Genomic DNA, 17769 nt, shown 5'->3' on the forward strand with positions numbered 1-17769 from the left:
CAGAAATTGCTCATGTTCATGTGCATCAGCATTAGCTTATTGCTAACATACTCTTAGAATGTTAGCAATAAGCTAGCACAAATTAGCATTAGCGTAAAAATGTTTTCCCATTTTTTTGACAAAGTTTTGACATTGATGGCCCAAACTGAAGACCTAGTTGTGATAATCACGGTTTGCCATTGGTGAAATAAGTAATGTTTATGCTGCTAAATGGTTACTATGTTTGAGTAGCTAGCTAGTTTGTAGCTAGTTTGATATACTGTTCTTTTTCAATGACATACTCCTCTCCAAACCATTGACAACTCATGATATGTAATAAATAAATAAATGTCTTTGACAATTCTGTGAATAAAAAGTAAACAGAAGTGGTAAACAAAAACAAAGTGCGGTGTTACGATGCTGCTTTTAGCGCCGCAAATGAGCAACTAGCATAACAACATCCTAAAAATGCTACAAAAATCACATGATGCCTTGGCAACGTCCTCAAGCACATACAGTACAGCTGTCCATTTAGAAAAATAATAAAAAACAAAGACAAAAGACATAGAATGATAAAGTAAATGCAGTAAATACAGCATGGAAGCAGTCACTACAGTGGATAAGCCTACTCCAGTCTGCGGTAGCGCCACCAAGTGTTTTATGCACAGTTCAATAAACTGGAAATCGACATTTTTTTTTTTACTGATCTACCTCCACTTGTACAATATTACACAACATCCACTAGGAGACGCGAGTACATAAGCGCTCCTAGCTGGCTAGCATACAGAGCTCCCTACCATAGGAGGGCGCTACCAATAATAGTCTTAACATTAATTATCATTATTGTGTGTGTATGTATGTATATGTGTGCGGGTGTATGTGCATGTATGTGTCTATATTACACCATGTTCATAACATTAACTGTACATTTCGTGCTGTAATATTGATATTAATCTTTTTTTTATAAGGGGATGAGGGTCAGGAGAGAGAGATAGACTGATAGAGAGATGTTTTACTGGATCTGACAGGCAGTAGAAGACGTGGCTTGGCAGCACATGCAGGTGGGGTTGACGGATTTGGGCGGGATGAGGTCCAGGTCTTCGTCGTCGGGGATTTCGTCCAGTCTGTAGCCGTCCTTCAGCAGCTGGATGTTCAGGTCCTGGTTTATTTGCTGTGGACGTGAGTGGAGGGCCACACTGCTAAATGCCTTTTCATACTTTAAGTGGAAAGATGAGCTGGCCAGGTCATGCTAACTTACACTATATGGCCAAAAGTATGTGGACACCTATCTGAGTTTGTTAGATATCCCACTCCAAATCCATGGGCACTGATATGGAGTTGGCCCTCCTTTGCAGCTATGATAGCCTTCAGTCTTCCAGGAAGGCTTTTCACAAGATTTGTGAGGCCTGGCTTGTGCTTCACACCACTCCAGCCAACACCAGGCATTGCGCATAGTGATCTTAGGCTTGTGTGCAGCTGCTTGGCCATTTAAACCTCTTTCATGCAGCTCCTGATACACAGTTCTTGCACTGATGTTGCTTTCAGAGGCAGCTTAGAGCTGTTGTTATTCCACTTCTATTTCACAATAATATTACTTACAGTTGAGTGGGGCAGATCTAGCAAGGATGAAATTTCGAGAACTGCCTTATAGCTGAAGGCTATATGAGCTGAATTATATGGCTACATGCTTGATTTTATCCACCTATTAGCAATGTGTGTCGCTGACACACATGATCTTAATAATTAGGACCAGTGTCCACATACTTTTGGCCATCTAATGTATTTAGCTTTTTACTTAAAAAGACACATTTTATAAAAATGTGTTATTCCACGGTATCAGTGCCAAGTGGACATGCACATTTTAAATATTTTCATATTTCAAGAAACAGTTTTATATCCTCCATGGTTTCAATTACTTATTACAATGCCATTATGTCGAAATTGTGACAGAAAGGAATGTGATGGGGTGGAATATTTTTGGCTAAACAGTCTACCATGCTCTTTGTAATCAGGGTTACACTTTCAATGAATTACTATACTGCTATATTACTATATTTAAGCTTTAAAAACACTTAGTAGCAGATTTTGTCTCTTATACATGACATCAAATGGCACACTTTTTGTGGAATGACTCAGAAATATGACATATCCATAATCCTTTGAGTGTATGTACATAGAATTAAAAGGCAGACTTCAAATAGCATCAACTATTTAGTTACCAACAGTTACTAGGGTTGCAATGATAGTATTTCCAAAAAATTGGGACAGTAAGTGAAACGTAAATAAAAACAGAAAGCAGTGATTTGTAAGTTCATTTGACCTGTAGTTAAACAAAATACAATACAAAGACAACTAATGTTTTACTTTGTCAAATTCATTGTGTTTTGTTAATACACACTCATTCTGAAATTAATGCTTGCAACACGTTTCAAAAATGTAAGACAAGTATTGTTGTTAAATGTTCAGAAAACATTTTAAAAGATGTGATGTAAAATGTCAGCAACATCCAGAAACGCCACCAACTTCTCTGGGTTGGAGCTCATCTGAAATGGACTGACGCACGGTCCAGCATATTGTTAAAAGGAAAGGTGATGTAACACAGTTGTAAACATGCTCCTGTCCCAACTATTTTGGAACATGTTGCAGGCATCATATTTGGAATGAGTATGTATTTACAAAAAATAGGTTCTTTATAATAAATTAAAACATCAAATATTGTGTTTTCAATTTCGGACATGTCAAACCGAATGTACTAACCACTGCTTTGTTTTTATATCATTTCACAAACTGTCCCAACTTTTTTGGAATTGGGTTTGTCGTATTCAACAAATGAAACAAATTATTTATTATTTTCAATCATTACATTCACTGTAAATACTGCGATAACACAGGGAGTGCTACAGATGTGTGATGAGGTGAAAATAAGACAAAATTTTGGAAATAGTAGTAATGTGATTTTAGATAAAGTTGGATAGTTCACAAAACTTGCCTTTGTGAAGAAAAAACAGCGTGTTTTGTGGAAGATGGTACTGTCTAAGGAGGAAATGGTCTATTTTCTTTAGGACAAAGAAGATCATTTTGTGAGTGACGTGGAATGTTTAAGTGGAAAAGGGGATTGTTTGTAGTTTGTAATGGAACAACAGGGTGGAAAACAAGGCATTTTGTGAGGGAAAACACAGAACTAGACAGTGTGGATTTGGTTACTCAGTGTATCATAGGTACCTGTTCCCTTAGTGACCTCACCTCAGCCGAGGAGTATCCCGACGAAGAGTATCTGGACACGTCAAAGTCATCATCACTGGGAAACAAACGTATAGAGGGTCAACTTGGACGTCTGCAGAAAAACTGACCTACAAATGAATAAATGACTGTAGTGTACCTGTCTGTGTCTAGAGCTACTAATGGTTTCTCATCTGGGCTCTGGTCTAAAGAAGAATAGCCTTTGTTGGGAACAACCAGCCTGGAGAGAAAGAGAGCGAGAGAGAATAAGAGAGAACAGACAATTCACACGACAGCAAACATTTCTTCTGCACTGTTACAAGTCGCAGTTATCACCACTGTAAAAAGCATTGTGTAATCTGATATTTCTCATTTGTAGTTTATTTTAAAATCTGGGTCATTTCACTCCTCACCCAAGGCATTGCAGGTACTTCATGGATTACCAATAAATTCAGATAAAAACATCTATTCAATTCGTGAGACCATGCAAAATTTCACAGTTGTGCTCCAATTACCTTTTTAGTTATGAAGTTTGTCTAAGCAAGTTTGTCACCTGAATGTAAGCTGAGTGTAAATACAACACCAAGAATGACATTTTATTTGAAATCAACTGCTTTTAAGTTCATAAATTCCAAAAACTAGTCTATCTACTGACAACTGTATTTTCTGTGATAATGTGAAATCCTTCATTTGTGAAATTTAGAAATTTCAGTCATTTATCAAAATTATTTTTGCAAAATTTTAATTTATTGCAGCATTTCTCTGTTTCTATTAAAACTGTCAATTATACATTTCAACAAAATAAATTTCAGGTCTTTTTCATCCTGTGATTTCTAGCTACTAAACCAACTTCCTTATCTATTTTTTAGAATAAATACTGTTACATCTCATGAACATATACAATGAGATTTCCACATTTTTAACATTCCTGGAAATCTGTATCTTTTTTGAAGGTAATATATTCTTTCACTCTTTGAAGTTTTGGAAAACACTTTGTACAGGTTTTCTTGCTGTAGCACCCAAGTATCCTGTCTTGCAGGCCATCTTTTTCTACGCAGGAAAGTCCTTTAAAGTTTTGAAAATGTCAAGATTTGTTTACATTATCCATGTATTTAAAACTTTAAACTTTATTGTATGTATTAATGAGATTTAACTGTTCTTATTCAGGAAAGAAATTAGTTCTGCTTGAGAAATTATGGGTTCAAAATGGATTTTTAGTGCATGCTGTTCAAAAAAGTAATAATTCGTAATGTGGGAATCTAAAAGCACAATTTTGAAAACTAAATTAAATGTCAAAGATGAACAACTTTATGTGTACCTTTCAATAAATAAACCTGTAATAATACATTATTAACATGAAATTAAAGTAAAATTATATTTTATATCCTTAGTGTTTTATTAATACCAAGTTAATAGTTCAATTCAGTCTGGTAATTCTGTACTGCACATTTTACATAACTTTACACATATTACATAACTTTTTTTGGAAACAGGGCTGTAACTAAAAACCTATTTGCAGCATTGTCTTGAAATAATTGTTTGAATTGTATATTGGAGTACTTGTACTGTATATTGCATTTTGCTTGAATATTGTTTTGGTAATCCATGACAACCTGACACGTGGAATAACCCATTTATGTTTGAATTCAGAAGAGGAGAATTTTCATTCTGTTTTGACTTACATATGGTGTTTACATCTAAATGTGTCTAACCCTATTCCAGATATTACAGCAAAAGAAAATATAGCTCACCTTGTTCTGGCCATAACATTGTTTTTCTTGGGCTGCTGATTGACAGGACTCCCGGCCGTGCCGTTCTTCAGCGAACCCTTCCTGGCCATCTCTCGCTGTTTCTCTGAACAACAACACAAAGATCAATCAGCCGAAAGCCACAATTCAAAACTCAAATTTTACCATTTAAAGCTCCCCATCAGGAATCGACACAACCCTCAAGGCCCCTTTAAGCACTTTTATTGAAACACCTGTAGGAACTAAACAATCCTCAAGTTTACCATGTTCTTTGTAAATTTAGAGCTAATCCTGGGATGGCTCACTGCAGCTGTGGTGCAGCTTAAACTATTCATCTGAAGCCCCTCTACACCCCCACATCCAATGAGGCACCTAAAGATAGCATGGCTAGGCCATTTCCACCTACCCATTAAAACTTGCTGACGCTTTTCTTAATTCTAAATCAATATACTGGTGTATAAACATTACAGGTTAAAAGTGTGGAAGTAAGCATTGATTTTTGGAACATTTAAAAAATATTTTACAGTAACAGTCCAATATAACAGTGCTATGAATGTCCTTTGCTTTACCGTTTATGTGATAAACAGTCATATGCAAAAGTTTGAACAACTGAGCTCTGCTAAAGCCTGAGTAGACTGATAAATCAATGTGATGATCAGTTATTAACCTCAGTGTTACTGAGCGCCACTAAAGCCTGAGTAGACTGATCAATCAATGTGATGATCAGTTATTAACCTCAGTGTTACTGAGCGCCACTAAAGCCTGAGTAGACTGATCAATCAATGTGATGATCAGTTATTAACCTCAGTGTTACTGAGCTCTGCTAAAGCCTGAGTAGACTGATAAATCAATGTGAATGTGAAAATTAATGTCAGGGAAGGTGGAGTTCTTCCAAAGTTCTGAATATGAATTGTAAGTTTTCCTACTCAAAAGTTAGAGACTTCCCAGTTCTAGCTCAGTCATGAATGCAGCATGTAATGGAGGAATCAAGCAAGATCTACCTATTTTCCTCTGCAGTGGCGAGGGTTTGTAGTTGAGGGTGGCCGGCTCGCTCTCTCTTGTGTCCGAGTCAGCCTCAGAGGCAGTGGACGAAGCCGGGTCCTGCAGAGAGAGGACAAAAGAATCAAAGGCCAATCAGTCAACCAGTCCGCGAAACAAGCAATCAGAAATCAATCTGTTGCTTCTCTGATTTTTAGGCTCCTGAGGCAATTATATTTAAAAAGCTGTTTATGTGGTCAGTAAGCGTTTATATGTTCAGAAAAAACACTATATTACTATAGATACAACTAATATTTTGTGTATGTCAATGTGTTTGTTTAACCTCTCCTCATAGGAGCCCTGTATTATTTGCAGTTATTTACTGCCAATACCTGGTTTGGCTAATCAATACTTGATTATGTTAAATCAAGTGTGCTGGTGATGGAATATAACATGATAGCTGGGGGCATTTATTCTGTAGTTTTTACAAGCACAAGAACAATTATTGCCAATATAAATGGCTTTAAAAATGTGCTTAGGTGCATTTTATACAGTACTGTATGTAAGGCTAAATGTTTTAAAAGAAACATTAAAAATGTGGAAATTACATTTTTTTATGTTCAAATGAATTACATGATCGATAAGGGTTCAAAAGTCACCTTTAACATTGGGGTTAGGCATCCAATTGGATGTCATTTTTATATTAAATTGAAGTGGATAAGCCAGTTAGCCAATCACATCAAATAATCAAGCAAAAATCAATCAGACTGTACAGGCTACAGCATGTTTGTTCTTGAGAGCAAAGATTAATAAGGGAAAAGAAGAAATAGCTTAATGCTAACAAACAGCACGCCAGAGAATGGTGAACATGAAGGAGGAGCTAAGGTAGAGGTGGGGTGGCAAAAATATCATGATACTACAAGACTTTTTTCACAACACATGATGAATACAAAGATTTTTATTTAACAGGGGCGTCACTAGGCCCAATTTACCAGGGCACAGTCTCTCTCTGGGTACAGAAGTTGGTCTTCCCTCTCCCCATCACTCAGCACAAGGCTAGTCTGTTAGCTGGCATAACAGAATTAGCAGTTAGCGTTCTCCTCCAAGCATATTCACCTGATCAATGATGTATAATGACTCTCCAGTAATTATAACTCAGCAATATGATTAAGTTGGCTTGATAAAGCCGAATTACTGTTCTTCGTTACCTTAGGTTATCGCAGGAAATGAGCAACCACCCGGGATACCACAGCAATGGCCGAGCCACACCTTAGCGACCACCTGGCACAGCAATGGCTTTGTCAAGCCAACTTAAAGTTCATTCAAAAACTTCACCCTCTTAGTTAATTTGAATGATAATTATTTGGTAATAACACATGACAAAAATATTGCTTTTACTAACATCATAAATGTTACCATAAATAAATGTCTCAGTATTACCAATACTGATCAAATAAACATCGATTAACATATTTTGACTGAATCCTCTCCTGGCTCTAAAAACTTGGTTGCTGACCACAGTTAGACTTTTTAAGATTTTCAAAAGGTTTAATAGCTTTAATAGCTCCTCCAAAGTGCAACCGTGCTAGGAGGAAGAACATGCTAGCCTACACCCTCCCAGCTCAGCAGCATTGTGTCATAGGGGGAGATCTAGCTAAGGTTGATGACTGAACTGTGGGGGAAAACTAGGTAAAAAAAATACAAAGAAAAGGAAAATAAGTCTCCTTTGCTGGTTTGGTTTTGCATTATTGGAAAACAATGACACCAAAACATCTATCCATTTTGATTCAGAAAGTGCAAAGTTGGGAAACACTTTACTTGAACCCTGCAGCACACCACTGACATAACCATGCCATAACCATGACATGGCAGATTGTGCTCAGTGATATAACAGCATCATGTTACCTTTACCTTAACTGTCATTAATGATCCCTGCTGGAAAAAAAGCCAACTTACTCTTCATAGTCATCTCAGGAAGTGAGCAACCACCTTGGTTACCATACATGGATGCTGCTGACCAACTTAACCAGCGGCAGACTAAACCAGAAAAACCTTGCTATCCCAGGTGTATCCTAAGGTGTTGCTCAGCCATTGTTACACTCTTAAAAAGATGCTTCTTCAAATGTTCTTTAGTAAAGGGAGTGGCTCTATTTAGAACCATGTGGTCTTTACAGAACAATGTGGCTTAAATTGTTCTTTGCATGGTGAAACAGCACCAAAAAGGGTTCTTCTATTGTTAAAAGCTTGACATTGTAACAATAGCAGAATCCTTTTTGGTTTTACATAGAACCACTTTCAAAAAGATTATATATAGAACCATATATAACATATTGCTCATGCAAAGAACCATTTAAGCATGAAATGGTCCTATATAGAAGTCTTTCGTTCTAAACACAGAACCATTCCCATTACAAAAGAACCCTTGAAGGGCCATCTTTTTAAGAGAGTAGCTCAGCAACACCTTAGCAACCACCTGGGATAGCAAGGTTTTTTTCTGGTTTGTGCTGGTCTGGTGCTGGTTTAGTTGGTCACCAGCATCCAAAACACAACATATGCTTATTTTGCACCAATTCCCTGCAAATGACTGACAAACCTGGCCTTGGATTGGGGAAGAAAGACCACCCACACTCTACAAATGATCCTCAATGTGTGTTAACATTACCCAACCATTTGAAATGAAACTGATTCTGTGTTTATCCAGATATGTTTGAAAATGTCCTGCATGTGTACCGAAATGTCACAGGGGTTAGGTCTACTGTACTGCATCTGTAGTGGGATGGATGATGAACATGCAATGGAGATGAATTTGGGGGCCTAAATGTGATATTTTTGAGTACAGAAGGTCTGATGAAGCATTACAAGGCGACACAACAGGCCTCCACTGAGCCCTCATCGATCATACACCCAGCTAGGGACGCTGCAGACAGCGATGCACTGCCATCCTGGCCTGGACATCAACGACCAGGAGACAAAACGTTCATAACAAATAGCGTGAAAACCTCAGACGCAGTGATAACAGAGGCCACCAACCATTAATCGCCCCCCTGCGATTAGTGCCAGATCGCGATGACGAGGTTGAAGTTGGCTTCGAATTCTCCGGTCCACCTTAAACGGTGCAGCAGAATGGAAGTGCTGCACCGTTTAAGGTGGAACGGAGAGTTCGGACGTGACGGTACAAACGAACAAAGCCGGCTAATTTGTATATACAGCGGATACAGAAACCGCACAATAGGCAGGTTAACACGGTCTACCAATCACAGACAAGACACCAAAGAATCCGTTCGCCCGCACGGGTTCTAGACTGCTGCCTACCAGGGCCTGCATCTCTGCCTCGGTCGGGACTTGAAATCGATCGATTTCTTCCATCATCTTGAGGCCGTGCTGGGTTTCCGAAGCCTGTTCCGTTTCCCTGCCCGCTGCGGAGCGACCGATCGCGCTTTGGGAAGCTCTGAGTCTCGGTGCTGTTGGGTTATTTGTGTTGGATTCCTCGTCAGCCCCGAGACCGTCCCCGGCTCTCCTTCATCCCAGCGGTCCGGTTGGAGAGGCAGCGGTGATCCGCCCACTTCCGGCGGAGATCCGTGTGGGGAGGGGGGGCGATCTGCCCCCTAGTTCAGGGGTGGAGGGCGTGGGCTCCACCCAGACTCAGATGGTGCACAGTGGTGATCACCATCCTCCCTCCTGGAGATCTGCCTCCAACATGAAACTAACGCCTTGTTCAGCGAATATTCAGACTTCTGAAGGCAGTAATTAGATGGGTGAGGTGGTGGTCGATTAGGCCTGCAAGAAGGCAGACCTCCAGGACGCAGGGCTGGGGACCACTGGTGTAAACCATCACCAGTTCCCAGTTCCATCTGTCCCACTCTTAAAAAAGGTGGTTCTTCAAGGGTTCTTTGGTAAAGACAGTGAACACTCAAAAATGGTTCTTTGCTTAGTGAAATGGAAATGAAAATGGTTCTATATAGCAGCATAAAGGTTTTTGCTATTGTTAAAATGTCAAGCGTGTAGACAAGAGAAGAACGCTTTTGGTGCTACATAGAACCATTTTCAAAAGGTGCTACATAGAACCCATATATAAGACATTTTCCACCAATCTGAAGAACTATTTCATCATGCAAAGAACCATCTAATCATGTAAATGTTTCTATAAGTGTTAATGGTTCTATATAGAACAAATGGGCCTCATTTACCAACTGTTCCTAAGAAGAAATGGCTTCTGAAAACCCACCCCAGTTTTCACTAAGATTCTGACATTCACCAATGTTTTCTAATATTGGATTTGTTCTTATGTAAGATTCTGGTGAATGAGGCTCACTGTTCTTACTAAAGAACCCCTGAAGAACCATCTTTTTTAATAGTGTAACTTGGGGGTTCATTGGGGTCCATATGGAAACTAAGAGGATTTATTTGGAGGAGGGGAACAGAACAACATATACAGCAGACCAAAGTTTAAACCCCCCCAACCACCAACAGCAGTCTTCAGTTCTGAAATGAACCAAAAAGCAGTCTCAGGAGGCTTCAGTACCCTGGACAGCACCCTACACCAACTCCACTGGCTTTCAAAGACCATCCAGACCCATGAAGATCTGCTGGCTTTTAGCTCTAAATTCAACCCACCCATGATACAGTCTTCAGAGATCCTTCACTAACTGGATCAAGTGTTTGAATATTTGGGTTGGAGATGAAGGTATAGAACTGCGCAAAAAGACACTACAGTTCACCCAACTCAAACTTCTTAGTTTAGTCAATAGTTCTCTTAACTCCCTTTTCTAGCTCTGCATCTCAAGACATTCTCACCCTTCAGGCTTCCAGAGGTGGAAACTTGTGGCTTGGCTCGGGTTCAAACTCACAGCCTCCTTATGCTGGGATGAGTTCTTAAATGGACACCAAATGTTTCCACAGCACAGTGAGTTAAAACAACAAACATTTTAAAGATACAGAAATCTGCAGGGGCTCCAAAGTGGTACAATGAACTAAACTTCACCCCTCTAAAAGGGAAAGACAGTGATGCCACAGCCATCCATAAGTGGAGAAAATGCATGGTGAGATTGATGGAAAAAGACTTTAGTTCAACTAAACTAAAAACGAATTTAGATTTGGCAAATGTTTAGTGTCCTCTAGTTGAGGTAACTAAAGACAAGCAGTGCAAAACAGCCATTTAGTACAAGTTATTCATTTTTCAGGAGACGTTTTGATAAAATTAGATATATGAAAATCTACTTGCAGAAGGAAGGAGCAAGCCAAAGGAAAGTAAGTGAAAAATCAGAAGATCAAAGAAATAAAAGATAAGAAAATAGGCCTGGTAGACACCAAAACTGTAATCCCATCAGGAAATTGAAGTGCCTACAAAATGAAATGTGGCCTCAGACTTTTGCACAGTACCACATATACGTATTTTATTTATTTGTTGCAATATATTTCTTACTAGGCATGTTAGAAATGATGGAAAGATATCCCAGCTGAAATACTTCCTTGGATAATTACCAAATTTGCTCTAAAACACTAAGCAAGGATCAGCCAGTATCTTGGGGGGGTTAATGGAGTCTGAGCAGTTGAGCAGCGTTTTTTGCCATTTGTTGAGTACTTCAGGTTGTTTTCACTTTGAAGGCAGTTGCATGATGTGGGCTGATGGAGACAAACCATTTCATAAGCACTGTCTTGTCCCATTACATTGCCTGTAATCAAGCAGGCAACCAGCAGATGGCAGTAAAAACCAAGTAATTCTCATTGACAACACTGATAATACAGTCACATATACATTTTACTTTGCTCAAACTTGTCCATAAGTAGGTTTCATTACATTCATTGCTTTATTCAGGCTGTGAGGAACACAGTCACACTTTAAATGATGAGAATTAATTGAATTGAGTGGTTTCACCTGGCAATGACATAATCTACCAAAAATGATGGAAAACTAGTTTTCAGGCAATCACAACAGCCAAGTAATCAAGACACGTGTGATTCACAATTTCTGGGTGAATAAATTGCATTTATTTGTATTCTGTTTATTTGCTTTACTATACTACTACTAGGCCTATATTTGTTAACATATAATAAAAGGGTCTGACTGAATATGTGCAGCAATTGTGTATGCAGTAGGTGAATGTTAATGGATTTAATGAGTCTACAAAGCTTTATTGCTGTTCTAATCAGATCAACCTGATTCTACCATCCAGATACTCATTTACTTATTTAAACACTATTTTTCCTTTCACTGTTGGCTGGCTGTGTTTTTGTTTGTTTGTTTGTTTGGTTGGTTGGTTGTGCACAGTCGGTTGATCAATAAACTAAATACTTTCTTATTTCAAATGACAGAAACATGTTTGTATTAAATTGTTCAGATTTTCTTCTCAAGACATAGAAGAAGAAGAAGAAGAACTGAAGATCTTTCTTTTTGAAGCTGTAGAAATGAAGACTTTTTTCCTTATAAAATTCAAGTATAGTTTTTGTTCTTGAAGAAAATAGATCCATCGTCATCAACCATCAATCATCACTAACCGCTTAGTCCAGATAGGGTCGCAGTATCAGTTGGGAGAGCAGAGAATCTCAGACAACCCTTTCCCCTGCAACTTCTCACAATAGATCCAAACAGATCCAAAACTTTTTTCTTCTTGAATACATAGAACTGAAGGTTTTTCTTCTGAAAGATGAAGAGCTCAAGGTGTTTCCGTCTTAAAGGTGTTTCCATCTTAGAAAATGTAGAGCTGAAGGTTTTCCTTCTTAAAAATGTAGAACTGAAGATTTTTTTCTTAAAAATGTAGAGCTGAAGGTTTTCCTTCTTAAAAATGTAGAACTGAAGATTTTTTTCTTCTTAAAAGTGTAGAGCTGAAGGTTTTTCTTCTTAAAAAATGTGAAGCTGGTGTTTCCTTCTTTAAAATGTAGAGCTGAAGGTTTTTCTTCTTTCGAAAGTGAACAGAATACTTCTTGACGGTGTAGATCTAAGGGGGTCTTCTTGACAGTGTAGATCTAAGGGGTCTTCTTCTTGAAGAAGTAGAACAGACAGCGTAGATCTGAGGGGTCTTTTTGATGGTGTAGATCTGAAAGGTTTTCTTCTTGAAGAAGTAGAGGAGATGGTGTAGATCTGAGGGGTCTTTTCCACAGTGTAGATTTGAGGGGTTTTCTTCTTGAAGACGTAGAACACATGGTGTAGATCTGAGGGGTCTTCTTCTTGATGGTGTAGATCTGAGGGGTTTTCTTCTTGAAGAAATAGAACAGACGGTGTAGATCTGAAGGGTTTTCTTCTTGAAGAAATAGAACAGACGGTGTAGATCTGAGGGGTCTTCTTGATGGTGTATATCTGAGGGGTTTTCTTCTTTAAGAAGTAGAACAGATGGTGTAGATCTGAGGGGTCTTCTTGATGGGGTAGATCTGTGGGGTTTTCTTCTTGAAGAAATAGAACGCATGGTGTAGATCTGAGAGGTCTTCTTGACGGTGTAGATCTGTGGGGTTTTCTTCTTGAAGAAGTAGAAGTAAAGGCTTTTCTTTTTAATGATGTACTATTGCAGGGTTTTCTTCTTGACAAAGGTTTTTCTTGTTGGGGAAGGCTTTTTTTATTGGGGAAGTTAAACTGAAACTTTTACATCTTTTAAATGGCTTTTGTTCAGGAAGAAGCTGAATTAAAGCTTTTCTTCTTGAAGCTGGTGGAATTGGTAGGTTTTTACTTAGTGATATAAAACTGAAGACTTTTCTTCTTGAAGAAATAAAACTGAAATGTTTTCTTTTTGCTGAATGAAAACTGAAAGCTTTTCTTATTTATGAAACAAAATGAAAGGCTTTTCTTCTTGAGGTATTAGAACTGAATGCTTTTCCTCTTGATAAATTATCTCACTACACAAAGTTCTGGACATATATGAGAGAGTTCCAAGCAGTGCTCTTAAAAGACTCTTTACTCTCTATGTGATATTAGTGTATTGTTAGGTGCTTTCATTGAGCAAAATAAGATTGAGAATATAAAATAACAATATAATTAAAACACAGTTGTAATTGCAGCAGTACTAACATACTTGCTTATACATTGAGGAGTCAAATATAGACACTGCATGTCTGTTTGCACTGGATTATCTCTCTGATAGCATTCAGCTGGTGTTTGAACACATCCACTGCCAGAGCCTCTATGTGAGGTGGACAAGATAAGCTCCGTATGTTTGTGTCTGATGAGTCATGTCGAGTTTCATTTTTAACAAGGAGCTCAAAGTATCTCAGTCAGGCTATCGCATATAAACACACTCAGAGCAAGAAATAAACACACTCGACACTAAGAGCTATAAATAAACACCGGCAGTGGGGAAAGTATGAGAGAGCGAGAAGCAGACACTGAAAAATATAGTGCTTTGCATTTATTTGATCCAAATTTGCATATCAAGTCTACATTAATACAATAGATATAAAGCAAACCTCAACTCAAAAAAAGAAACAATACCTGAAACGGAAATAAAAACAGAAAAAAGTTTCATATTTTTACCCTATCAGCTTTATTGTTGTTTGTAAATGTACGTTTATTCTGAAATCGATGCCTGCAACATGTTCCAAAAAAGTTGAGAGAGGAATTTAATACTAAGAATGTTGTGAAATGTTCAAAAAGCATCTTAAACAAGTGACGTGGAGCATCCAGGAAAGGTCTAGACCGTCATGAGCAAGTGAACTTTTCAGATTGTTCATTGAAATAATGGATGTTGTGTTCTTTAGACTGTTACTAGCATGAAGTTAAACTAGGATCTGTCATGGTAAGGGGGTGTATTAGTGAGCACATCTGTAATGGCACCATAAACATTGGAAGACACATACATATTTTGGAGCAGCATATGCTGCCTTCTAGACAACGTCTTCTTCAGAGCCTGTTGGATTGTGGGGTTTCTGTACTGTCTTCAATTTAACATAGGTTAGACAGTATATACTAATCACTCTTTCTGTTTTAATGAGTATTTCACATACAACTTTTTTTTTCTACATTAACACAAATATTGAAAATACCATCATTGCTTTTGGCAACAATTGTGTAGATGTAATAGAGTTTTTCCATATGAAAAGAATGTACACATGTATCAAAATAATTCAAAGCACAGGACACAGTGTTAGAGATGGACAGGAGAGAGAGTGAGAGAGATTGAGTGAGAGAGAGACAGAATGACTGTGTTGGCCTGGTCTCATTCTGAAGATCTAGGTTATGCAATCCCTGCAGCCTCACAGATGGTAGAAGTAGATTATGGTTTATTAGTAAACAGTATGTTTTTTTTGCCCAATGAACTGTAGTGTCATTACATTACATAATCCTGTACTGTATGTATGTGTTTGTTTTCATACATTTTCAGGACAGAATTATACTTACATAGAAATACTAACATAGAAATTATAGGCCACCAAAGAATTTTCTTTTTTTCTATTATATGTGTTGTTGGGGGTAGACTTTACATACACCAGAAATATAAATGCTATATTATCTTTATCAGAGAAATGAAAATGTGCTTTACAACAATCATCAGCTGTTGTGCTTTTCAAAATCTAATATCCATAATTGTTACATATGGATAAACAACATTTGGAATGAAACTCTTCATATGTGTGTGTGTGTGTATATATATATATATATATATAAATTATATTCATAATATAAAAAGTACATATAATTCATATTAGACATATTATTATTACACATATACTTACTTGCTGGTGTTGTTGGAAACATTGTTGGTGTGTGTGTGTGTGTGTTGAGGGCACTAAATTTCCCCAGGGCAGATCTGGTGCAACAGCATGTCCCTTACTGTTTTTTGGTTTGCTTCTGACAAGACACAAAATCAAAAGCTGACTGAAAACACAATTAATATTTACCCTGCCACAGTAAGAGTTCTGACGACCTTGCGCTCTCCCCTTGGTTTGATCCAAACTCATTAGTGCAGCACCAGCTTCCGCCAGCTTACATCAAAGAGCATTCTCCTTCATCCGGATATTATGAGTCGTGTCAAGATCTCTCTACAAACATTTGATGTTTGTTTGTGTTGCTTTGTTAAAGGAATAGAGACGGAACTGTGTACAGATTGTTAATGCCATAATCAGATCCTGACGGGATGGCTGTAATGCATACCAATGGGATTCACTTTCCCAGTGGCCAGTACTCTTGGCAACGAAGGAAACGTGAGTTTGATTTTGGCTGAAAGCTGTTTTACTGCCTTTAGCGAAATATTAACACAATACTTACAAGGCATTTCACCATCTAGGTGGCGGAATCTCTAACTCTGGTGAGCTGCTGCCCTGGAGAGTGTAGTTCCAAGCCCAGTGTAACATACCTGATCCAGCTGATCAACCCAGGCCTCCAGAAGCATCAGGTATGTTGGAACTAAGTTCTCTTAAGCACCTCTGCTCTAAACCCCTGTTGTAACAGACAAAATGAGATTGGAAAGAAACCTGAAGCGATATTTTTCCACACCTCCAAAGTTCAGTCTTAAAAGCTGGTTGCACTTTCTGGTTCTTATGACCCAAGAAACAGCTGTGGATTTTTCCGATCTGAAGCAAGTGTGGAACTTGATTTTCTCCTCTCTCAAAAACATGAAAGCTGAAAAAGTACTACTTATTTGATGGGGACAGTTTTGCTGGTCTACCAGGTCTTGCAGGTGGTTGTTAGGAGTCCCACTTCTCTATATCTTTTAATAAGTTCATTGAGCTCAACTTTTTTTTTCATTTATTTTCCTTTGACATTCTCCTTCTATATGAAAGTGGGTTATCTTATGTCTAATCTCCTCAGTAATATATCCTGAAAGATGACTAACTTGTACTTAATGACTGTGTGGAAATTAAATAAAATTCTACTGAGTGGAAATTGAGAAAATGAAGAGTGTCTCTGAATTTTACACAACGCTGTATGATGACTATAAAGTATGTATCAACCACAGGAGGGAACATGGCTGTCAGGAACTGTTGCTATTCAGTCCTAAGTCTTGACAAAAAAGTATAACAAAAGCTCAACCTGGTATCATGCTAGCTACGCTAACTACATTTAGTAGCTAGACATTAGCAAATGTGAAAACAAAATAGGACAAGCTATCTAACTATTATATCTAACACACTATTGGTAAATTAGCTAACATTTAGCTACTAATTGTAGCTGCTAATTGTAGTTAGCGACGCTAGCATGATATCAGATTAACATTAGTGCTAAAGTTAGTGTTACAGTGTTGTTCAAAGGTCCTTATCACAACAAGCAGTGGTTCATTCATCTTGAAAGGTCAGAAGTGAATAGGCACGTTACTGTACCCCATCAACATGTGCAAAACTTGAGTACATTAACTGAAATTGCTAAATTTACGTCAGAGGCCTACTTCTACACCAGATAGCCTGATTGCACTATACATTATTTTCTTAGCTGAGCTAAACGAAAAACGCGAACTCTATTACATAAATTCTGTCACTGAAGTAACTTTACAGGAAAATTGAAGTGAAAAGCACTTTATGTAACCGAGTGGACTAAGTAGTTGTTTATGTGTATTGTTGCATAATAGGGGCATTACTGTGGAATGCAGTCACCCTACGTCTGTGACCCCACGCTGTCATTTGTGAGCTTCCAGTAATTCCAAGTGCTGACACGGTGGTGCACAATTCTGCATATGCTCCTGACAAAACAACCCATAATCCTACTCGCAGCAGGTTCACTGTTCTTCAACCCATTTGTCTCCAAGGAACCATGGGTGTTACTTTCATATCAGTTCCATAGCAGTTACTGAGTAATTCATAGAAATTGGTGAATGATAAAACATATTTAGATTTTAATCCGAATAATAAGCCTGGGAAGTAGACATCTAAGCATGTTAGTTTAGGAACATTACATAATACTAATCGATACCGGGGGGTGCCTGTATGC

The 17769-nt window shown here is 38.1% G+C and overlaps 1 protein-coding gene across 2 annotated transcripts; it reads right to left on the bottom strand.

Moving 5' to 3' along the window:
- Window positions 1-70: 70 nt before the first annotated feature.
- Window positions 71-9446, bottom strand: fam219ab (family with sequence similarity 219 member Ab). Of its 2 annotated transcripts, none has more exons than XM_036599072.1 (6): window positions 9237-9446; window positions 5948-6047; window positions 4950-5052; window positions 3359-3439; window positions 3223-3277; window positions 71-1150 (listed from the first exon to the last, which is right to left on the bottom strand). In XM_036599072.1, the coding sequence occupies exons 1-6, from the start codon at window positions 9291-9293 to the stop codon at window positions 992-994; spliced, it is 555 nt and encodes a 184-aa protein (XP_036454965.1). In that variant the 5' UTR covers window positions 9294-9446; the 3' UTR covers window positions 71-991. The 2 variants fall into 2 exon arrangements, with proteins under 2 accessions (XP_036454965.1, XP_036454963.1); XM_036599070.1 differs by having other exon boundaries at window positions 3202-3277.
- Between the last annotated feature and the right edge of the window lie 8323 nt (window positions 9447-17769).

This window comes from Colossoma macropomum, unplaced genomic scaffold (genome assembly GCF_904425465.1).
Source record: "Colossoma macropomum unplaced genomic scaffold, Colossoma_macropomum, whole genome shotgun sequence".
Taxonomy (NCBI): domain Eukaryota; kingdom Metazoa; phylum Chordata; class Actinopteri; order Characiformes; family Serrasalmidae; genus Colossoma; species Colossoma macropomum.